The 22,287-nt window shown below is 57.2% G+C and overlaps 8 protein-coding genes across 8 annotated transcripts; 3 read left to right on the top strand and 5 right to left on the bottom strand.

Moving 5' to 3' along the window:
* Positions 1–448: 448 nt before the first annotated feature.
* Positions 449–1,078, bottom strand: SPSK_01969 (NADH-ubiquinone oxidoreductase subunit GRIM-19; the record flags this gene model as incomplete). Its single annotated transcript, XM_016728867.1, has 3 exons — positions 449–650; positions 721–974; positions 1,028–1,078. The coding sequence occupies 3 exons, from the start codon at positions 1,076–1,078 to the stop codon at positions 449–451; spliced, it is 507 nt and encodes a 168-aa protein (XP_016590209.1).
* A 1,072-nt stretch (positions 1,079–2,150) lies between these two features.
* On the bottom strand, positions 2,151–2,693 carry SPSK_01998 (uncharacterized protein; the record flags this gene model as incomplete). Its single annotated transcript, XM_016728896.1, has 1 exon — positions 2,151–2,693. One exon carries the CDS (start codon positions 2,691–2,693, stop codon positions 2,151–2,153), a length of 543 nt encoding a protein of 180 aa, XP_016590208.1.
* Positions 2,694–6,305: 3,612 nt separating this feature from the next.
* Positions 6,306–7,355, top strand: SPSK_01839 (uncharacterized protein; the record flags this gene model as incomplete). The annotated part of the gene is made up of 1 exon (XM_016728739.1): positions 6,306–7,355. The coding sequence occupies one exon, from the start codon at positions 6,306–6,308 to the stop codon at positions 7,353–7,355; it is 1,050 nt and encodes a 349-aa protein (XP_016590207.1).
* Positions 7,356–7,522: 167 nt separating this feature from the next.
* SPSK_01436 (DNA helicase) lies at positions 7,523–10,396 on the bottom strand (the record flags this gene model as incomplete). Its single annotated transcript, XM_016728350.1, has 1 exon — positions 7,523–10,396. One exon carries the CDS (start codon positions 10,394–10,396, stop codon positions 7,523–7,525), a length of 2,874 nt encoding a protein of 957 aa, XP_016590206.1.
* A 475-nt stretch (positions 10,397–10,871) lies between these two features.
* SPSK_02100 (uncharacterized protein) lies at positions 10,872–11,114 on the top strand (the record flags this gene model as incomplete). Its single annotated transcript, XM_016728993.1, has 1 exon — positions 10,872–11,114. The coding sequence occupies one exon, from the start codon at positions 10,872–10,874 to the stop codon at positions 11,112–11,114; it is 243 nt and encodes an 80-aa protein (XP_016590205.1).
* A 165-nt stretch (positions 11,115–11,279) lies between these two features.
* On the top strand, positions 11,280–11,806 carry SPSK_02003 (uncharacterized protein; the record flags this gene model as incomplete). Its single annotated transcript, XM_016728901.1, has 2 exons — positions 11,280–11,529; positions 11,607–11,806. 2 exons carry the CDS (start codon positions 11,280–11,282, stop codon positions 11,804–11,806), a joined length of 450 nt encoding a protein of 149 aa, XP_016590204.1.
* A 671-nt stretch (positions 11,807–12,477) lies between these two features.
* SPSK_01485 (uncharacterized protein) lies at positions 12,478–14,934 on the bottom strand (the record flags this gene model as incomplete). Its single annotated transcript, XM_016728397.1, has 1 exon — positions 12,478–14,934. The coding sequence occupies one exon, from the start codon at positions 14,932–14,934 to the stop codon at positions 12,478–12,480; it is 2,457 nt and encodes an 818-aa protein (XP_016590203.1).
* Positions 14,935–19,034: 4,100 nt separating this feature from the next.
* On the bottom strand, positions 19,035–20,614 carry SPSK_01671 (uncharacterized protein; the record flags this gene model as incomplete). Its single annotated transcript, XM_016728578.1, has 4 exons — positions 19,035–19,101; positions 19,171–19,856; positions 19,925–19,935; positions 19,990–20,614. 4 exons carry the CDS (start codon positions 20,612–20,614, stop codon positions 19,035–19,037), a joined length of 1,389 nt encoding a protein of 462 aa, XP_016590202.1.
* Between the last annotated feature and the right edge of the window lie 1,673 nt (positions 20,615–22,287).

The raw sequence follows: 22,287 nt of genomic DNA, 5'->3' as shown, positions 1-22,287 counted from the left end.
GTTTAGGAGCTTGGATTGTATTTTGTCTCTTGCGTATGGCACTTCTTGTTGGACGGTTATGTTTTCTTATTTTGGGATACTCGCTTACGGACTGTGGCGTAATGAGAACCGAATTGACGTCGGTCACGCTGCTATGGACTGTTCTTTGCAGTCATTGATCATCGTACGTACGGACAGTGAATGTTTGGTAATGTCTTTATTTATTTATTTTGCTTGTTGGGATGGCCTGTCTTGGTATCCAACTATGTACAGGACCGTTCGTCGTCCGTCGAATGCTGTCATCCTCGCGCCCATTCCATGTGCCTCATCTCTTTCACCTCTCTCTGTTTTTCGCTCCGTATGCCGCGTCTGCCGTCGTCATCCTCGCGTCGTTCGATCGAATGCCCGCCGTTTGTGGCTCGTCACGCTTCGCTCCCGATCAGCGTTTCATTGCGACACGGCCGCCCCCTTACTTGGTCGTCGAGCGCGGCGTCGCCGCAAACGTCGGCCGCACAAACCGGTCCGAGTTGTACACCTTGGTGTTGTCGCCCAGCAGCTCGCGCTCCCGCGCTTGGTCCGCCAAGTGCCGCCGCACCTGGTCGCGGTCCTCCTCGGCCTGCAGCAGGGGGATCAGGTGGATCCGCGACCACATCTTTTCACGGGCCATTTCACTAGAGTTGGGTTATGTTAGAGGGCGTTTGTGTAGGCGGGGAATAGGAGGGAGATTGGGGAGGGACATACTGCTGCTCTCTGACGCCGACGGCGAGCTTGAACCAGCCGTAGCCCATGGCGGCGCCCATAATGCCGAGCAGGATGGCCGGGCGGAAGCCGCGGGAAGGAAGGTTTCGCTGGATTGGGAGGGAAGATCTGTGGTTAGCCGCGTTCTTTTGTCGTCCGTGTTGCAGGTTCCGTCCACGCTGTTCCGCAAAACTGCCGCGCCGCAGCATCCCCCGATCGGACCCGCCGCGGGCTGTTACCACGGCCTGCAGTCGTCCCTGGGCAACGCATCTGTCCTCCAACAGTCGATATCGCCATTGTTCCATCTTACCTTGTACTGGACAGGGGCATAGCCGCCCGTCGGCGGCATATCCTGAGGCATGGTGGGCGGTTGTGAGTGTTCTGGACGTGGGAGAGGGGGAGAGAAAAGCTTCGACGATGGAGGAGATCGGCCCAGTTGGCGCGGTCAATTGGTCGTCAGCAGGAGACGCTCGCTGTAGAAAGGAATAAAAAGAATGGGTCGTGCGTCAGTCTCCCCAAGGCTCGTCGCTGGCAATGGGAATTGTCGTCGTTGTCGTCGTTGACTGCGTGCAAAACACAGAATCCACTTCATCAGTGGACGGCAGGAATGAGCGAGCTTTCCCGCCTAGGTTTTTAGCCAATAAGAGGCGGCACAATTGCTCGCGGCAACTCCACTTGCGTTACTGCACCTGATCTTTCACGTGACTGTCAAGACAATTGAACGACGAACGTCTGCCTTTGGCTTCACGATTGTTTGGGTCTCTGTCAAGTTGTGAATGTGCTCTTGTTTTCTTAAGACCGTGGGAATGTTTCTTGATTTTACGTATTGTTTTAGTTTTTATTTGTTTACCAAAAAAAAAAAATTAGAAACACAATTTTAATAAAGACAAGCAAGATCGTTTTATTTTTGAAAGATATCAAAAAAAAAAACAATCAAGTCGAGAATGACTGAGAGCGTATTTCCCTTAGACATAGAAAGCCCAATATAAGTTTTGTATTGTTTCCCGAGATGTTGATATCTCATTCTCACTCTTAGACTTACTCAAGCTTGCCTACGACATATCGAAGGCTACAGACACGCCAGACGCTGTTGTCGTGATTCTGAAGATGGGCGTTGAACGTTGAGCGTTCAGGATGTTGCGAATATTGAGTTTGAGACTCGATGAGAAGAAGAGACAAGAGTAGTTTTGTTTTTGACAAGAGCGATGTGTATTTATATTTGCGATTTTGTTAGCCGACTGTTTAAACTTGTAAATGAAAGTTGGTACAACGAGCTTACTCTAATTTGAAGAAAAGTGGTAATGCTCGAATACTCACTTGCAAGGATGCGAAATTCAGAAGGTAAACTCAACAAACATGTGGGGAGCGGATAAAATGCTCAGAAAATTCAGGAAAACCAGAGACGTCTGCTCTAAGACAGGGATCAGGTACACCTACACAACCATGTCCTGCACCTCCCGTAGATGCGCCTTGAGCTCCAGCAGACGCTGAAGGCTCTGTTCGTGGCGGAAGCTGCTGCCATCGAGGTCCCACGCGGCATCCTCCACGTCGTCGCGATCGACGTCGACTGTCTTGTAGAGCTTGTCGAGGATGCGCTGCTTTTCAAATTTGTCGTTGCGATGGAGGATCTCAGTCTTTTCGGCGTTTCGGATAATTGTGGCCAGGCGCGCGAGGATGGGCGCTTTGAGCGCGAGAAGCGCCTCTGTTGTGAGCCTGGGACGGGCTGCGTGATTGTCAAGTCCGTCGTCTTCAACGTCATCTTCGTCGTCACCTTCAACCACCCCAACGACGGCATCTTCTTCGTCACTGGTGTCGACACTGGTCTCGTACTCTGCAAATGCGTCAGACAGCGTATCGAAGCCGTCGGAAGAGCTGCTGGGCGTCACATTGCCCAGAGCGATCTTGTCAACGGCGATCTGGTCAGCCCTGGCGTTGTTGTTGAAAGTGTCGCCCAAGTTCTCTGTAATGTTTGACATTGTACTTACTGTTTGTTTTAAATTTTCAAATATATAAAGAAGCTGTGAATCGGAGTGGATTGTTTGTGTTGAAGAAGTTGATAATGTTGGGAAACAAAGAAGGACATGATGCAGATGGCGGGCATCGCTCATTTTATATGAAATCGACTCAAGAGCATATGTTTACTCAAGGCAGCAACTAAAGACGTTTACGACGTTGTTCACCACGTTGTTCACCGCAAAGGCAACCCGGTGGCTTGAGCTTGTGAGGCAGAGCCTTGCGCGGCTTCTGGCATACTGAACAGTCCACTGCCGCTGCCGTTGATGACCAGAGTGGGGATATGAACATGTTGGGAAACGTGGTACGTGCCTCCAAAGTGGACTCCGTGATGGTCATTTGGAATATCGAGCTGGAACACGGTGAATATTGTGATTTGAACAGCTTCACCAATTCAGAAGGCTTTTGTTCAAACACTTGTACAAGACCATCACGACACTCCGTGCTACTCAATGAATGATTTACGACTTGGGGGGAGCATGGTACCTTTAGTCAACGTTTACATTACAGAGATGTTGAAGATGATATTTTAATCAGAACGCACAGCGTAGAACAAGTCTCCTCTCTGGGTCTTGCAGCTGTCGACAGTGCCTAAAGACGGTACACTCACAATGGGCGCACCGATGCCGGGAACGGCTGGTCCGTGTCTTGCGTAGATCAAAGGCGAGAGCAAGAGAGAGCAAGAAGGCGGGTAGCACACGACAATGAAGCCCACACATCACACATGTGACGGTTCTATGCAGAGTCTTGGCCGAAATGTGCCTGCACCCGTACATGCGTGCCACTGTTGTACGGCCTGACTGTGTACAATGAAACTATGCACGACGGTTAGGTAGTGCGGTTGCATTGGCGGAAAAGGGTGACAACGAGGCGGGGCGAATTGAGACAATTGCAGGCGCGAGACATGCTTACCGTGATGGACGAGAGACAATACGTAGGGATGCAGAGACATCGGAAAGACATAGGCAACACATTGGCAGAGACAGTCGACTCAGTGACACGATGTGGGAGCCCTGGAGCCGTCTAGGATGTCCTGATGGCAGTGTGGTCCAGCAAGGAGCTGCCGATGGCCATCCTGCGTGTATATTCTCTCTTTGGCCCCATCCAGCCGTCTCTTTCCTGTCGCCTGTTTACTTGCTCTACATACGAAGATGCGACGCACAGAATACTTGGCGACCCTGTCTCGACTGTGTGCCCTTCCAGCACCCGATGTCTTACAATCCCAACGTCTGCTCGTGTCTTGGTGATGTCTTGCAGCAGTGCCTTGGTCTCACGTATCGTCCCCGCCCCCTTACCCTGATCGGCCCAGTCGACAGGAGGTCTCTGCCATCCTCCCGTTGAAGCAAGGGGCTGATGTGCGTGGCAAAGGACAAGTACGATGCATTTCGTACAAGCCACGTCAGATTAATAGACGGCAGATTGTACACTTGCGGACACGAACCAACACAAGGGCCGGACTGCGGCAGAGACATGCGTGCCTGTCTGCGCAGGAATGCAATAAAGTACGACCGACTACGACATACGACGTACGACGCTGTTTTTGTGGCAATGTCGAAAGGGAGGTATGCATCGCACTGGCATGCACGAGACACGAGTCGGGTTTCGCTGCAGCAACGGCGCTCCAGCATCTGACGCCAATGCAGGGCTAATGTACGTCGCACGTCGTGCAACACGGATTGGCCCCAATCTGCGTGCATCACCGTTTGGTGCATGTTTTTGTTTTCTTGACTTGTCGATTTCGTGATTTTGTGGATCTTTGTATCTGGAATTTGTACAAGTTCACCGCGTTGGTTTCCTCTGGTAGACAAGCAGACAAGTCCGCGGGAATGTGTCGAAAAGGAGCTGGACATAAAGAGGTATAAAAAGAGAAACACGCCGTAAGCTTGGATGATGTCCAGGGCCAAGACTCCGCCACCGGGGCCCCCTTGCTCGTTTCGGTGAGCCCATGCCACGCTATATGAAAAAGGCTTTTCAGTCAACGCCATCTCATGCCTCTGTAGCCCATGTATGTCCCTTTTGGCCAGCCAAGCCTGGATCGCGGTGGCGTTGAATAGCGTCTTTTCGCCATGTGCTTCTGTCTTCTTCATCTTGTCCACGCTCTTCTCAGCTCGCGTGGCGAAGCCTATGTTGATGGCCTGGGCGCCTGGCTAGCCACCTGAGTGCAACTGGCACCCTTTGATATGCAGTTCTTCTTGTTTTTTGCTCCTCATCTAGCGGGACGAAAAGAACCCTGCTTGCAATACTGAACGTGCTCGGTTCTTATGCCACACCAAGTTACATCGTACATTTCCATCGGCGCTTCTCCCTGCGGCATCGCCTCGACCTGTCTCCTGTCATTTCAAGCTCGCCCTCCATAGCATCTTTGTTTCAATAGTATCCCACCACACCCTTTCTTTTTCGACTTGTCTTTTTGGATCCCGGTCCGCACCCCCCTGTGACGGCACATTCGCGAGAACCATGTGGAACATTGCGCCGAAGAGTGGATGCACACCCACGCTTTTGTAACTGAACCAAGGCCAACGCACAGATACACACCCACCCACGCACCGTCCCACCCACTTCCAGCACGACGGTTGGTCCGTGACAGGCAGACAGGCCTTGCATCGGTCCTGGGCACCCTGGGGTTCGGGCCCGCCCAAGAGCAGGATCGGCCAGGGATGTGTGGCGGGACTGCATGTAAGTCGTACGAAAGAACCTAGTAGCGCGACGCTACTGGCTACGACATATTGACAAGGCATGGATCACCACCCTGGTCCGGTGCCAGAGCCAGGTCATGTCGACGCATTTCGCTTCATTGCGCCTTATTCCGCTTGGTGTGTGTTGCCAGTCGGGGGTGCGTGTGCGAAGAACGTCGCATGGTGAGTACGGACACAGACGTGAGGAACGTGAGAGATAAAATAAGACAACGGCATTTGACAGAGAGCGCAGTCCGTTCGCTGTGGCACGGAAATAGAAAAGCAAGAGGAGAGGCACGACGCACGGAAAATCAGAAACAGAAACAAGGAGGAAAAGGAAAAGGAAACAGGAAAAGGAAACAAAGCACAGGGAATGGGTTTCTCTTTCTCGACAAAAGAAGAAACGATTTTCATTTCAGCCCAGAACCATAAAGCACTGGCCATTGCCTCCTTGCGTATTGCGGATGTGAGGAGCGAGAACCAGGAACAAGAACATCAACACGACGGCCCAACGTTGCGGCTTCCACATTCCAGTCGGGCACGAGTGCACACACGACAACGACATACGATATACGGCGTACGGCATGCGTCAGGACTTTCAAATACTCCATAAAGAGACATAAATTCACGCCGTAAGACTGTCGAACAAAACAGCCAGCAACTTGAGACGCGATCAAACTATAAGACGATCGTCACAACGACGAACAAAACGAAAGAACAATACACAACATTTCGAGCATTTCAGAATAACATTATCCATCTTGGCCCGTTTCGACTTTGAATCCGACTCTTCGACTCCTACAATCATTGCATCGAGAGGAACATAGGACAACCTCACGATCCAACGTAGTCACTGCGGCACAGCACGTCAACTCCACAATTGACGCCGCTTCTCACAACATGGCCCAGATTGCGTCTCTACCGACGTCATCGCTGTCGTCCCTGTCGTCGCTGCCGTCGCTCGCTTCCTTGCCTGCGCTGCCGTCCCTGGCAGAGCTCGGCCTGGCATGGTGGTCGTCGGACCTGACGTGCTCCAAGGGGACGTCGCCAAAGACAAAGACAGCAAAGGCGCCAAAAACAGCAAGGACAGCACAGACAGCACCTGAAACGGCGCCAACATCGCCCCCATCGACACCAACAACCACCACAAAACGAACGACCCCGTCACCACCACAGTCGCCGTCGGCTCGGGGCCGGTCGCCAGCACGGAAACGGCGGGCTCTGTCGCCCGACGACGGGGCCAATGCCGACGGGGCCATTGCCGACGAGGCGCCAGGGAGGGAGGATATGCAGGCCAAGGCAGCAGATGGGTTCGAGGACGGCCACGCCAAGCACGAGCATGACGTTGCGGATCCAGGGGATGCGTTCGACGCGGAAGGAGACGAAGCCACGGAGGACAGGGACATTGTCGACCACAACGACCACATTGACCGCACCGACCACACCGACCGCACCGGCGCCGCTACCGGCTGGCAGCTCGGACAGGGCCCGGGCCTGGCGCTGCCCATCCGCCGATTGCTGCCGCCACCGGCGCCCACTGCATCCTACCGCGGCAGTCTCCCGCTGCCACTTCCACTGGCCCTGCCACGGGCCCTGCCACTGCCGCTGCCGAGGCCTAGGCCGACGACGCAGCCAGGGGCGCCCGTGCCGACGCTCGAGCAGCATGCACCCGCGCTGCCCGGGCTGAAGTGGCCGTCGGGGCCGCCGGCGACGCCAAAGCGGAAGAGGGAGGAGGGGGAGGGGGCGCAAACGGAGGCAAACGAAGCCACGGCGGGCAACGAGGCCAAGGCGGGCCACGAGGCGACAGCGTCGCCGCCCGTCTACGTCCTGTACAAATTCGACCGGGTGGACCAGCTGGGCGGCCAACGACGCGGCCAGCGCGGGCCGCGGTCGCCGGGCAAGCCCACCGTCGCCAGCCACCAGCGCGTCGCCGACAAGGCGGTGGTCTGAACCAGAGTGGTTGACGTGGGGAAGTGTTACGATTGTTTATGATGGCATGGCGTTTCGGTGTTTGAGTCTGGCGTTGTCTTTATGCGTCTTGGTTGGGTATCACGAGTATCAGCGTCTACCTAGTTGCATGATCTACAATTGAATTTCTTTCATTTCTTTTTTCTTTCTCATTGTACCTTCTCAGACCCTCCCCCCTTCCCCCGGAAAAACTGCCCCAGCGTGCCCAGCATGCCCGCCAGACCCTGGTCTTCGCTGCCCTCGACCATGCCGCCGCGGATCCAGCCAGGCAGTTTGGACCGGATGCGCGGCGCGGCGAAGCGGTGGTCGCAGAGGACGATGGCGGCGTAGTCGGCGCGGTGGCGGATGGCGCGGCCAATGGACTGGTTGACGGCGCGCATGCAGGCGTTTTCGTAAAAGGCGCGGGCGCGCTCGTGTCCAGAGAGACGGGCGGCGGTCGTCTCCGTGTCCGCCTCAAGCTCTGGCGCCTCGGCCGACGCAATGTACTCCATCCTCGCCTTCCAGTCCGGCGCGTGCAGGTTCGGAAACGGCAGGCCCACAATCACGACGCACCGCCCCAGCCGGTCGGCAAAGTTGATGCCCTCGCTCATCTTGCCGCCGACGACGCTCAGCAGCAAGGCGCCCGTCTGTTTGGTGTTTTTGGGCGGCGGCGGCTGCGGCGGGTCCAGAATGGCCTGGGAGTAGGCGGCCAGCACGTCGTCCGACGAGGCGCCGCGTGTCTCGCGGAAGACGGCCTTTTTGGCCTGGAGCCGGTCCCACAGAGCGGGTACATGGCTTCCTTCTGTCCTCGTCGTCCACACATTCACCACTTCGTCAAGGTAGCCGTAGCTCGGAAAGAAGACGACGACGCCGTCGGGCACGACGGTGCACAGATTCAAGAGGCTGGCGCCGAGGTCGCGCACGACCGGCAGCTGGCTGCGCTTGGCAAAGGAAAAGTCAAAGACGGTCCCACCACCACCTTTCTGCATGCCGCCCAGCGTCCACACGCACAGGTTCTCGGGCGGGATGACGTGGCCGCAGTTCAGCGTGGTGATGGCGCCGGGCGCGTGCGTCGGGAACAGATGCGTGCGGTAGTCGGCAAAGGGCGCCATGGTGCCGCCGGCCAAGATGACGGCGCGGGCGTCGGCGGCGATGGACGCAAACGCGTGGGTGGGCGACAGGAGGAGGTACGACAGACGAATGTCGTTGTCTTTTCCGTGGGCCGCTCGTACGTCGCTGCCCTCACTGCGGCTCGCGAGAACCTCGTAAAAGATGCGTCCCTCGCTGGCCAGGTTGGTCAGGGCCAGCAGAAACGACGACAGCGTGTGCAGCACAGGACTGCCCTTTTCCTTGTCCTTGTCAGCTGTCTCTCCCTCCCCCTCCTCAAGGTACGCTGCATAGCTCTCCACTTTGTAGGCCAGCTTGGCCTCCTGGATGTACTTGACCAGGGCAAAGAGGTTGATCTGGTCGGCGCCCTTGTGCTTGAGGAGGGCCGTCGGGTCGACGATGCCGGACCCACCCGACGACGTCGACGACGCGAGCGTCGTCGTCAGCCACGCGCTCAGCCCTTGCATCACCCGCGCCAGCTGGCCCACCATGACCCGGCTCGTGCCCTTGAGTTTCTTGCCGAAGCGGCGCACGTAGACCTCTAGCAGCGTGCGTGCGCGCCGGAGCTCCGACAGCGTGAGGGCCGCCGCGTGCACGCTCGCCACGGCGTCCATAATGTTGTGCGCCTCGTCGACGATGACGATGCTGTTGCGGCGGTCGAGCTTGATGCCCAGGGCCTCGCGGGCCGCCTTCTGGAGCAGCAGCGGGTAGGGCAGCGTGACGATTTCGGCGCCGGGGACGGCCGTGCGGGAGGCGTAGTAGGGGCAGACGTGCAGGCGGGTGCCGAGGTGGTACAGGTCTTCAATGTCGGGCAGCGTCGCGAGGGCCGTGTCGCGGAACTGCAGCGCCGCCGAGGGGTTGTGGGCGGGCAGAAACGTGCATCCGCCTTTGTTGTCGTCGTTTGTTGTGGTTGTTTTCGTCTTCTTCGGCTTCTGCAGCTCGGCACACCGGTCGTTGATGGCGGCGACGGACCCGAGGCGGGCGACGGCCGGGTTGATGCACAGCCGCTGGCGCGACGACAGGGGGACGTGCTTGACGGGCTCGCACGCACGTGTGCTGTTCATGCTGTTCTTGCTGTCCGCCGCCGTCACCCCGTCCGGCATCGCCGACGGAAAGGACGGCCGCCGCAGCTCGGCGATAAACTGCGCCAGCTGCGAGTGCGTCCGAGATGCATAGTAAATCTTGACGTCGTCCTCCCCGTCGGCATCGTCGTCGTCGTCGTCGTCACCACTGCCACGAGTGCCTGACGGGCCCGCCACTAGACCGGCCTTGGCCATCATGGCCCGCGTCTCCGCCGAGAACCACGACAGGCGGTCGTCGCTGGCCGTCTCGTTGCCGTCGTCGCCCTCGCCGAGCAAAAACGCGGCCTCTTCGTCGTCCTCGGCCCGCTTGGCGCGCGACCGTGGCCCGCCGTCGTCCGTCCGCCGCCGCTTCCCACCCCGGTCCATGTGTCCTTGTCGGCTCTGCGCCGCCGCCTGCTCCCGCCGCCGCGCCGCCGCCAGTCGTGCCTCCCGCCGCTCCCACCGCCCGGCCAGCTCGGCCCGCCGCTGCCGCAGCATCTGCTCCACGACCCAGTCGGGCTCATCCGGCGCGATCGAGGAGGCCGAGGCCGCCAAAGCCGCCTCGTACTTGGCCTTCTTGTGTTGCCGTAGCCACGTCAACGCCGCGCACAGCAGCGACAGCGACTTGCCCGTGCCCGTGGGCGACTCGAGGATGCCGACCTGGCCGTTGCCCTGCTCGCAGATGTCGTACACCGTCTTCATGAACTGCATCTGGACATCGTAGGGTGTGTAGGGATGGTGGTACTTGGCGGCCATCGCGGAGGGAGACGCCGCGTCCGGCGGTCGCTGTTGTTGTGGAGGGGGATGTCCATTGTTGTTTCGGTGAGGGACTGTCGCCGTCGTTTTGGTCGTGCTCGGACTGTGTGTGGAAGACATCATGGCCGCATGGTCGGCACGGTCGTCACGGTTGTAGTCGTTGTTTGTCAAAGTCTTACATCCCAGTCGACGTTATCGTTATCGCATCATGTCACTTTTGCAGAGACGCGTCTTTTGGCGATAAGACGCGTTGTGGCTGCAGGTTTAATTGGTTTTTAGTGGGGTGGACTTTCTAGCTGATGCCTCTCAGGGGCAAGGTACGCAAGGATGGCCCTAAAATGCTTATTTTAGCGGCACATCCCCCATAAGGATCAGCACCAGTATGTGATCCAGAAACATCCAGTGCTCCACGCAAAGCGTACTCCAGACAACGGACGACGTGCATATTCCGTGCATGCGGTGTGAGTGCAAGTGAGACAACCAAAGTGATAATGCAAAATCGACGGGGCACCCTTTGTGATAAGACATCGTCCCGTAATGGCAATTGCCAATGCGGTTCTCATAGTGGAGCCCGGTCACTGAAATGGTCACTGAAATGGCCACAGCGCCGTCACAGCACCGTCACAGCGCGCAGTCCGTCACAGTCACCCACATGCACAGTCGTCGCCAACCGCCATCAGCCACCCTGGTCGAGGCACAGGTCCAGGTCCGTGTCCGACAAGAGTTGGGTGACTGGCAATTTCGACAATGCAGGCGGAAAGCGTGGAGGGCAGCTGAGGCAAGGATGGGGGGCATGCGAGACAGTAAGATGATGAGAGGCGAGATGCATACTTCATAGACGTCTCCTTTCCTCTGACACGAATTGGCATGGACGTGGCGCTGAGCAGGGTCAGCCGAAGGCAAATGTATTTAATCTGGGCTGCTTCCCAGCGGACAGCTCCACGCCCTCCTCGACACACAACAGGGAACGACTCCGCGACCTGCTGCATTGCTTCATTGCATGATGCCCCTCGCCCTCGCCCCATCCATGGCCTCCTACGTCAGCGACGACCCCGATGCCGGGCCCTTGCTCGCACCGGCCTCGACACCACGGACGCGCCACCGGGTGCGCATCCAGGGCCGGCTCGTGCACGTCCGGAGCGTGTCTAGCAGCGTGTCTAGGAGCTTGTCTACGCCCTTGGCCGGCGCCCGCGACACGGCCCTGTGCGACCGCCAGCGGCGCGGCTACGGCATTGGCGGGGCCGGCAACATACGTGCGTGCCGTGGATGCTCCCCCCTTTGGACACTCTTGGACAGAGCACATGATGTGCAGACACGACTGACAGAATAGGTCGCCCGACGGAGGTGGTGCAGTTTTATGCCTTGAGCCGGACAGGACCAGGGCAAGACCGAGCCCGTCGACGATGGCAGTGGATGGGCAGTCTGTTTGGTTTGCGGGGACAAAAGGACGTTGTCAAGGACGGCCAGGGTCATCATGGCCAAGACAGAGCATTGGACGCCGATGCCGACCATGGTCAGAGGAGGCCGTAGGCGGATGACGGAAATGACAGACCACTGAGGAGAGGTCAAAACAGGGGAAAATAGGCGCAGCATTGTTGTACATACCTTGTAGCCGGTAGCCCTTCATTGTCACGATATCATACATTACATGAGTTGTCGGCAGTCTTCAATCTCATACGAATGGCTAGCCGGCAGTTTCTATTTCCCGGCTTGGCCATGTACACCACACGCATCATTCTGTTCTGTCACGGCGTTTCGTATGATTTGATCAGTCTGTAATACGTGCCTGTCGTACGGCACAATGATTCGTAAAAGCTCTTTGAAAATCAAAAGTCCTGCCTGTTTTCCGTTTCCTTAGCCAATTGTGCATATATGGAGCGACACTGTTGAGTCGTTTTACTTTTTCGTCTTTTTTCGTCCCTTTTGTAGATTCGTCTCCCGTCCCAGTCGAAGGCATGGCTTGCCTCCATCCTGCACTTGTTGCTTTCCATCAAGCCCAAGTCCAACATACCATTCGAAATAGGAAATCAAAAATTAGATAGATGCCCACCGCCCATGATTATTTCATAGATGACACAGATGCTGTATATCTCGTACATCTCGTATAAATGCAGCTCATAAATGGAGGACAGAGTCGGAATTCGACAGTAGGGACAGACAAAACGCCATCGGGTGGCTCGGCGACAAAGTAGACCAGACCGCTACTGCGGGACCAGGACGGTGAGGTTGTAGGTGCGGCCCGCCTCAATATCCGTGACAATGGGTTCCGGGAGGAAGTCGGGCTGGCCCGCGAACCGCACGCGTGTGCTCTTCACGTCGCGGGACCGGCGAATGTCGACCTTGAAGGTGGCGCCGCGGAACTCGCGCGTCACGGTAATGGCGTTCCACTTGGACGGCAGCTGCGGCGCAATGCGAAGGCCGCGGGGCACGCCGCGCAGGCCGCACAGACCCTCGATGAAGCAGCGGTACACCCACGAGACGGTGCCCGTGTTGAAGAGCTGGCTCGACCGGCCAGCGGTGCGCGGGTAGAGGTGGTAGGCGCCACGGAAGTAGTTGGGAATGTAGACGGGCAGCTGGCCGCGGCGCTTGTAGTCCTCGTCGGACGGGCCGGGGAGCATCTGGCGCAGGACCGTGTAGGCACGGTCGACCTGGCGGCCGCCCATGGTGTAGAGGGCATGGGCGTAAAAGACCGCGGCGTGGTTGTAGACCGCACCGTTCTCGGCGCTGCCGGGAAACTTTTGCGACACGCGGCCGACGTCCTCGCGCATCCCCGTGAAGGGAGGCGCAAACATGGTCACGCCATAGGGCGTGCCCAGCTGGCTGTCGACTTCCGGCAGCATCTTGTCGCACTGCTCGGGGCTGGCGGCACCGCTCAGAATGGCCCACGTCTGCGGGTTCAGCCAGATGCGGCCCTCGGCATCCTTCTTGGTGCCAAAGACGACATTGTCGTCGGTGATGCCGCGGGCAAACCAGTCGCCGTCCCAGAGATGCGTGTTGGCGGCATCGTTGACGTCCTTGCAGCCCTCGCGGAACCGGATCGCCAGCTCGCCCGCGGCCTTGGCCGCACCCTCGTCCTTGGCAGCGCCAATCAGCGACTCCGCGTTGCCGGCACGGCGATCGCACACCTCGGCAAACAGGCGCAGAGCATAGCCGGTCGCCAGCGTCAGCCAGCCCGACACGCCCTTGCCCTTGTAGCCGACCATGTTCATGGGATCGCACCAGTCGCCCTGGGCAATGTAGCTCAGGCCGCGCTCGTCACGGCTCGTCAGCAGCCACTGCATGGCTTCGCTGACGCGCTCAAAGACGGACAGGGTGCGACCGTCGCTGTCGCCCTTGACGGGCACATCGAGAATGGAGAAGTCGGCCGTCTCGGCCAGGTACGAATCCAGGGCAATGGGCAGCCAGACGCAGTGGTCGGTGTGCGGCACCTGGTTGATGTACTTGAGCTCGGCGCCTTCGGTCAGGAGGATGCCGTCGGGCATGGAACCGTTAGCTTCCTGCTGGGACAGCGCCTTGAGAAAGGCCCCGCGCAGCGAGGCGGGGCGGATGTAGGCCATGCCCATGTTGTCCTGCAGGTAGTTGCGGGTCTGGGGGTCGGTCGTGAGGCGGTTGACGCCACCGTGGTAATAGACCTGGCGCGGCAGCCAGTTGTTGATAAAGTTGTCGAGCTCCTTGTCCGGCGTCTGGACCTGCAGACAGCCGCGGCCCAGCTCAATGTAGCGGGCGTAGTCGCGGGCCGCGCGGGCAAAGCCGTCGCGGCTCAGGTACTTGGAGCGAATGGACTTGATTTCGGCGTCGTCGCAGGCCGGGCCAAAGACGAAGCGGTACTCGCGGTCCTCGCCCTCGTCGAGCTCGGTGCGGTACTGCACGACGGCGGCCGGCGTCTCGTAGCGTGCGTCGTGGCAGCCGAGCTTGTCACCGTCCACAAGCGCCGAGGGCGCATGGATGCCGCCCTCGCCGTGGAAAATGTCCTGGACGGTCTCCCACGAATCCGGCGCTGTTTCCCAGAGGAAATATGTCTTGTCCTTGAGGCGCAGCGACTTGTTTTTGAAATAGTCCTCGACCTTCTGGTACGGCGTGATGCTGGAGGCGACAATGCCCTGGAGGTCGCTGCGGTGCTCGGCAGACTGGTTCATCCAGGACATGCAGCCAATGACAAAGTAGGGCGTGATGGCGACGCGGCGCTTGCGAGGCGCCATGTTGGAGACGCGGACCGTCCAGAGCTCGGCGACGTCGTTTGTCGGCAGGCTGAGGATCATGTCGACCTTGAGATCGTCCAGCTCGCAGGTCCACCGCAGATCACTCTTGCCGACAGAGAACACATACTTGTCGAGCGGCTTGCGGACGGGCTCGTAGGGGGCGGAAAAGAGCTCGTTTCTGTCGAGGTCCTGGACGTACACAAAGCGGCCCGGGTGGTCGGCGTAGTAGCTTTGTTCCGGCTGCATGAAGGTCTTGGCCTCGAGATTCGGCGCGTGCGAGTATTTGGCTGGCTCGGGCTGCATGAACTGGGCAGTGGCATAGCCACGGCAAGTGGCCTGGATCATCATCTTGTTGTTCCACAGGAAACCGGCCGCCTTGGGCAGGGCCGTCGGGCTGGTGAGGTCGTAGCGGTCCCCCGAGGCGGTGGGACCGACGAGTCGACGAACATCGAAAGGCATGACGGTGGTCGGTGTTGGGGATGCCAGCCGGATGTTTATTTTGAGGTCGTGGATGCTAGATGGCGGATGGGTTTGCCTCGGGTTGCATTTCGTATAGACTATAAAAGAGGCAGTGGTAGAAGGAAAGGAACGATGCCAGCTCTGCTAAGGTGGAAGATGTCGAAGCAGATGAGGAATGGTAGGAGAGGTGAGCTGGTGATGTTGTTGGACGACGGGGGAATGAGAGGACGAGAGGATGGGAAAAAGAAGAAGAGAGGAGGAAGATGCAAGATTTGGGAGAGAGCTCAAAAAGAAAAGAAAAGAAGAAAAGACGTATAGGGAGAATTTCAAAACAAGAAGGAAGTGGCAATCAAGCGTAAAGTGCAGGTGGGACCGGCATGTAAACGACGAGAAGCAGGAAAAGGAAGGAACGATGGTTGAGAAGGAAGGTGCACCCCAGAGCTTACGGGTATTCAAAACAAAGTCCTATGGAGAAGAACAACGCAAGGAGTACATGGACGTCAGAGGAGAGGAAAAGAAAAGAAAAGACCAAAAAAAAAAAAAAAAAAACTTAAAAAACGCAGCCTGCGCACGTCTTGCAGGAGACGGCTGCGATACAGAGCCGGTCGTGGGGGCATTTGTTCGTATGGTTGGCCCACCTGGAGCTGTCGTTTAAATATGGTTGGCAGGGGTTACAGGGTACGTACTGTGCACTGTGGAAGCTACGATGGTACGAGTGAGGAAAGAACAATGCAAAGAACAAGGATGGAACGAGGGCGTTGGTCTAATGACCAGACAGAGCGGAACAAGGCAAGGAGGACAAACAGCGGGGGGTGGCTTGGCCTTTGCTTGGTTTGCTTGGCTTGATCCCAAACTCCGTTACCGAGTTCAACAAATGCGTGGTCGAGGTCGAGGCATTTTGACACCGAGAACGGTTACTGACAGCAGCTCGTGATGCTGTACGAGGACAAAAACATACGAGGACAAAATCGACTTCCCGGCAGGCCAAGGTTCTATAAATGGCTGCTTCCAGGCGTTTAGGAAATGCAAAATGGCCCAAAACTTGGCCACCATGCGTTTCTTCCTCAAGAAATGCATGGCACAGGAAGACGCTGGACCAATGGGTAGAAACGCATCTTACGACATACTTTAAACAATGTTCGCCCAATGTTCACCGACCAATTCAACGGATGGCGCGACCTTGGCCTGGGCGGCATCACCAAGAAAAGTGTGGTGGCTCACCTGACAAAAGCCACGCGGGAACCAACACGATGCTGATGGGGTGCGGAGCAGACGGAGAATTCGCTGTGCATGTTACGGCTGCACCGACAGCGGCACGGGGGGGACGAGTGGCGGTGAGACGGCGTCGCCTGGCATTTAATTGCTTTTGCCTCCAGGATCCCACGAAGCATGGGGGGCTGTTCTGGTCACCTGTGCGGCCTTTGGCTGCCGTTTTCGGACGCCGATTCTGCTCCTCTGGCTCAACAAAAATGGAATCGACACCCAGCTGGTGCCCGGACACCGTTGTCCGTGCTGTGAGACACAGTTTCCCATTTCACTTACATAAGGGATACCCTGTTGGCCGTCAATGATGGTATGCAGTAGAACCAAGCAGCCATGCACTTTGCTCTTTGCGTTTCTGGTTCTTTTTGCCGGGTGATTTCTTTCGTCGTCGGGTAGGCGTATGCAGCAGAAGACGCGAGACGGCAGGTTCTTTAATTACGTCGCCGAATCGCATGCCGTATTGCTCGGCAAGTTGGCACTCGATAAATGAAAACAAATCGGTCATGACGTTATTTGGGCGGCAGCACTTGTCACCCGTTTCTTGACCACATCCGCTTTTATTTGTCCGTCGTCGCCTCCTTGGTATTTGATTGTTTCTACTGACGAGTGTCGCCATATGTTTCTTTGCTTCTTTTGCTTCTTTTGTTTCTCTTCAGTTCCTACTGCTGTGGGTCCGGCTAATATGCCCAGTTCCCCTATTTGACAGGTTCTAGTGCGAGTTTCTTTGCTCCGGTGATACGCGAAGGAAGTGTTAAGAAAACACGGCCATAATGCCTCGACAAGGTCCCAGTGGGCACAGGAGACGCCCGCATTTCAGGCACTTTAGTGTCTGCTCGCTTGTGTTCTTGGGACCCAAGCCCTCGTCGGCAGTTCAGACATGAAGAACAATGGCTCATGTCGTGACCTCCCCTCGGGAGCTTCGAGGGTCGAGGTTGCAGTTTGGCGCAGCAGGGAACCCTATGATGCAACAGCAGACACCTTGCACGCACAGGCTCCTCCATCTCTCCCTTCCCTCACCGGCTCACCGCCAGCTCCGACAGTCGCTGCCGCCCCCCGCGCACCGGACGCTCACCCCCCATTTTGACTCTGCAACTCTTTGACCTCCCCCACGGCCTACCAACGACCTTTTGTTAGCCTCCGACTAACGCTCTCCACAATGGTCCACTCTCGACGCCGGCCGCGGAAGCCAGGCCGTGCAGCCGACACCGTCGCTGTGGAAAGGACGAAGCAGAAGGAGAGAATGAGAAGTGACCAAACAATCCTCTGGGTGTTGTCTGGCGTCTGACAGTTGGGACCAACGACCTGGGGGTATCCACAACTAGAACACGGAGGTTTTTAACATTGTCGTTGACAGTAGACAAGTGTCGTCTTTTGCGGTCGACCCATTGACACGGCAAAGGATCCTATGGCAACCATTTACAGCGCTCGGTACGTACGGAACACGGCCGCCTTCTGACACGCAGCTCGCCAATGCATCGGCGATCGACGCGGCAGAAACACCATGTGACTTGAAAGATTTGAAGGGTGACAAAAATACGAAGTAAGGGTTGAGGCGTTGAGCGGCTTTGTTGAAGACTGGCATTGGCTACAGGGCGGTGGGCAATGCAAAATGGCTACGAGACAAGTGGAGCAAACGGTGAAGAAGAGTGAAAAAGTTGCACACAATGTGGTATAACCGTAACTTGCCAGTGATTCCGTTACGTAGGTATGTTGCACATGATTCCCTTTCTCATCTCTCTTGCAACTGGGTTTGTATGAATTGCATGTACGGGTATTTAGTCAGCTTGCATATGGGTGCATACATTCTGGCCGGGCTTCTCATCGTTGTCTGCAACCAAGGCCGTTACAATGCGGACATGAGCATTTGCTGGTCTTGTGTTTTCAGGTGCACTATGTTACGACCCTGGAAAGGTCACAATGTGTCAACATACTTCATCACCTGTCCTGTTAGCCCTAGCCATAATCCAGATCCATAAACGACTGCGAGAGCGGGTCCAGATGGCCGCTTCGGGCAGAGGCCGGCTCATGGACGGAGTCTGGAGGTGGCCAGAGAGTTGGGGAAGCCACAGACAGTCGCTGTGCAGGGACCGCCGGCCAGGATGCCGAACCACAACGGTGCCACGGCCGGCCACGGACGGGCAAACAGCTCGGCGAGGGTCTCCAAGCCGATCACAGTGTGGTAGACCTGGACTTGGGCGGGACCGCCCAAGGTCGTGCCGCGGTGAATGCGCGGTATAATGTCAACAGATGTCAGCAGATGTGAGAGAGGTGAAGCCTAGAGAGTTAGAACCCACTGGGGCTACAGGGTCTCGGTGATTGTCAGTGCCAACGGGAGGTCCAAATTAGTGCGGAACGAGCCCATTGCAGCCTCTGGATTCCCTACATCCAAGCATCCCTTCATCTTGGCCTTTTATTTCAAACACATGTGCGTTTTAACAAGCAGGAATAAGCTAAGAGACGGTGAGAACTTGTTCAAGCTGTGACGGACCATCTACTGTATTATGTACGGACGCACATATTTATGAGGCACTTTTGTGCTAACGAGTGGCTATCCAACAGTCGACAACGAGAGCAAGAAACAACGACAAACGACAAACAACGGCAAAGCAACTGAGCGAAGCTGGCAGACGTATCGATACGAGACCGTACGAACTGGGACAAGGCCGGCGTCTCGGTGAGCAGCAGTCATGCCGCGACGCCTTCGGACCAGCCGGGGTCTGTAACGTGGGAGCCAACGACAAAAAATCAAATGATGTAGGAATAAAAGAAAAAGTAAAACAATTCTGCACAACGGTCAGTTGTCTAGACTTTACTCCGTCTGTTGTACGCCTTTGTCCCTACGACGCCGAGTAGGTCGAGTCGATGGCGCCAAACTTGATGTTGGAGTAGACGACGGTGGAATCACTGTCCTGTTAGCGACGTACAGCACGCAAACGAGCAATAGCAATAGCAATACAGCGCCGGCTCACTCACCCATTCTTCGATTCGACGTCCTTGGGGACGCCGCTGCTCGTGGCGCAGGGCCCGCGGCCCTTGCCGGCCGTCGACGGGTCCGCGTCGGTCGGGTAGGTCGAGTCGAGCCACAGCATGTTGGAGTTGTGGTCGTCCCAGAGCGAGAGCACGAGCACCATGGGCTTGGACAGGGCGTCGGCCATGGCGGGGAAGCCGCCAATGTCGCCGAAGCTGTCGCGGTCGCCAAAGACCTTTTTCTGGTTGGTGCAGAAGTCGGGCGTGATGGAGTTGCCCGAGAGGCCCGGCCAGGTGGTCTTGGGAAGCTCAATCTTCTTGCCGCCCTGGATGTAAAACTGCTTGATTTCCGTGAGGGTCGTGCCCGAGCCGAGGAACTGCGTGACAATGGTAAACTTCTTGGACGTGTCGAGCGTCATGCCGGCGCCGTAAAAGTCCTTGACGCCCATGCGGTAGGGGTTGAAGTCGCAGCCGTCCGGGTCGCAGTCGCCGGCGTAGCGCGACGCCGAGTACGTGCCGCCGCAGTCGTCGCCGTTGCAGACGTGCTGGGCGTTGTTCTTGCAGGGGTGCGGCGTGTAGGCCATGCCCATGCTGTTGGCCTCCCAGATGTCCATTTCCGCGCAGCACGAGCCCATGTCGCCGACGCCCGCGTTTTTGTCGTTGGACGAGGGCTTCCATCCTGCGACGTTGGCCTGGGGGTGGGTTAGTATTTGCGGTGCGTGGCTTGTCGGGTAGGGGTCCTAGAGAGGAGAAGAGATACCTTTCCTACATCTCGAGTTAGCCATCAACATCACGACCCGAAACACTTCAAAAGCAATGACGCACCATTGATAAACTTCAGATCACGAGGACATTGCGAATCGCAGTAGCCCGTGCCGTACTTGGCGCCGGCCTTGTTGGTCGAGTATTTGCTCATGCCGCCGTCCTCGTCCATGGACACAAAGTAGACGGCGCCGTTGAGGCCGCACGGCAGCTTGCTGACGTCGACGTCAAAGGCAAACTCGTTGCCCAGCAGCGTGAACATGGCGTACTTGGTCGGGCTGGCCATGAGGTACATGCGCGAGCCGATGTTGGTCGCGTAGTCGCCCTTGGTGACAAACTTGAGCGTCAGGGCGCCGCCGCTCGTCGACGCGCCGTACGTCTTGGTGTAGTCGGCGCCGTCGACGACGCACTGCGACGCGCACGAGGTCGCGTCGGCGCACGCCGTGGTGTTCCAGTTGTTGTCCGTGTAGCAGTTGGTGTAGCCGCCCTTGTCGTGCACCCAGCGCCAGTTGGCGTCAATGACAATCTCGCCCTGCTGCGTCGTGCAGCTGCCCTTGGCCGTGCACTTCTGGTACGGCATCTTGGGGTGCGTCTCCGTCTGCTGCGTGCCGACGCCCTGGCCGGCAGCGAGCGAGGCCGCCGACAGCAGCAGCGTGGCCGACGAGACGAGGGACGTGACAGGATGCATGGCGACGACGGTGGGTAGATGAAAAGAAGGGGCTAGTGGGTGGCTTGGGTCAAACGAATAAATACACAGGACAGACAGACAACAGGACGGACAGACGATGGAGGGTGGTTTCCAAGAGGCTGGGAGAGATGACGAGCTGGGAGGGACCAACAGCACACCCCTTTGATTTTATACACTCGCAGACGTGCTCCATGGGGGAGCTTCGTCGATGTGCTGTCCGGATCTTTCCCGCTCGGCCCCTTCTAGACCAGTCTACCACGACTGTCTTTCCGACGGCATAGCCATAGAGGCGCATCGACGGGATGAACAGCCGTTCCCCGCAGATGATATGACTCGAAGGAAAGGCTAAACGGCGTGAGAGACGAAGAGACGAGACAAAGCAAGAGCAGAGTGGCGACAAGAAACAAGGCACAATTTGCTCGGTCCCATGCTTCATATGGCCATGCTAATATCTCGTCAGGGCCCGGCTGGCCGACGGCTCCGACGAGGAGACGGACTGTGGGAGGAGACGTGGAACGTGGGTCGACACATGGGACGAGCCGTGGACGAGGCATGGACGACGCATGGGACGACGACGCGACCTTGTCAAGGTCTGGAAGCCATTGTTCCGTCTACTGGATAAGTACAGACGGTGCATCTCTATCTTCCCCATCTGTGTCATTATAATGGAATGGGTAGTTGGTGTCACGAAAGGTACATGAGTTGGCCCGTCTCGGTACTTCACGTCAGGCTCGAATGATTGTTGTCTGTCAATGGATGACATTGTACTTTTTTGACATATAGGAGCCCGTTGCCCTCGACGAGTATCCGACCAATGTAGACCAATGTATCTCGACGATGTTGTCGGCTCTTGGTCTTGATGGTGGGCAGCTTTGCGGGGAAGGACGGCCGTTTATATCGCTATATTAAGCGACCCAGGTCGACTGCGTGGTAGGACTCGCGTGTCGGCCCAAGTGCCATCTGTGGCCACCGTCTCCACTTGCCGGGCGATATATAAACGCATAGACGTCGAACGTGGAGAAAGGGCGGTCATTTTTGCAGTCATTTTGCGGTCATTTTTGCCGTCCGTCAGAAGCGAGGACAACCGCAAGCCACCACTCTAAACTGAACAAACCTGGGCAGGCCGCACCTGTCACTCTGTCGGGGGACTTGGCAGTGTCCACCATGGGCCGTCTTGGCCCTTTCAGTAGAGTACGGGGAGCATTCTGTCTGTCGTTTGGACGGATTCTCTCTCGTCGTCTCACGCTCGCCTAGGTACGGCCGGCAGCTGTGCCGTTGTGGAGCGGACGAGAGTGCAATAATGGGGTATCGAAGCACTGATGCCCCCAGAAACCGACACGAAAAACGGGCAAGACGCAAACTGTATGGAGACTGTGGATCTCGGTTTGTTTTTATCGCTTGCCATGTCTTGGTACCAAGAAACGAGGCTGAAGTGGATGCAATTTGCGCATTTGTGACATCATCGTGTTTTGCATCGTGTTTTACGCATCGCAAGACGTCGCGACAAAGGTGGTTCTCAGCGACGGTGGCCTCGGCTCGCGTTGCTATTGCAGGTGAGCACAAAATTATGTGTGCGCTGAACGGGGCCCTGCTTGCCTTTCACAGCGACCACAAACCATGTCAAGCACAATTGTCGAGAGAGTGCCAGGGTGTGGCATCCTGTCTAACGGTTA

Source organism: Sporothrix schenckii (assembly GCF_000961545.1).
Source record: "Sporothrix schenckii 1099-18 chromosome Unknown Cont42, whole genome shotgun sequence".
NCBI classification, from domain to species: Eukaryota; Fungi; Ascomycota; class Sordariomycetes; order Ophiostomatales; family Ophiostomataceae; genus Sporothrix; species Sporothrix schenckii.
This window is presented reverse-complemented; position numbering and strand designations above follow the sequence as displayed.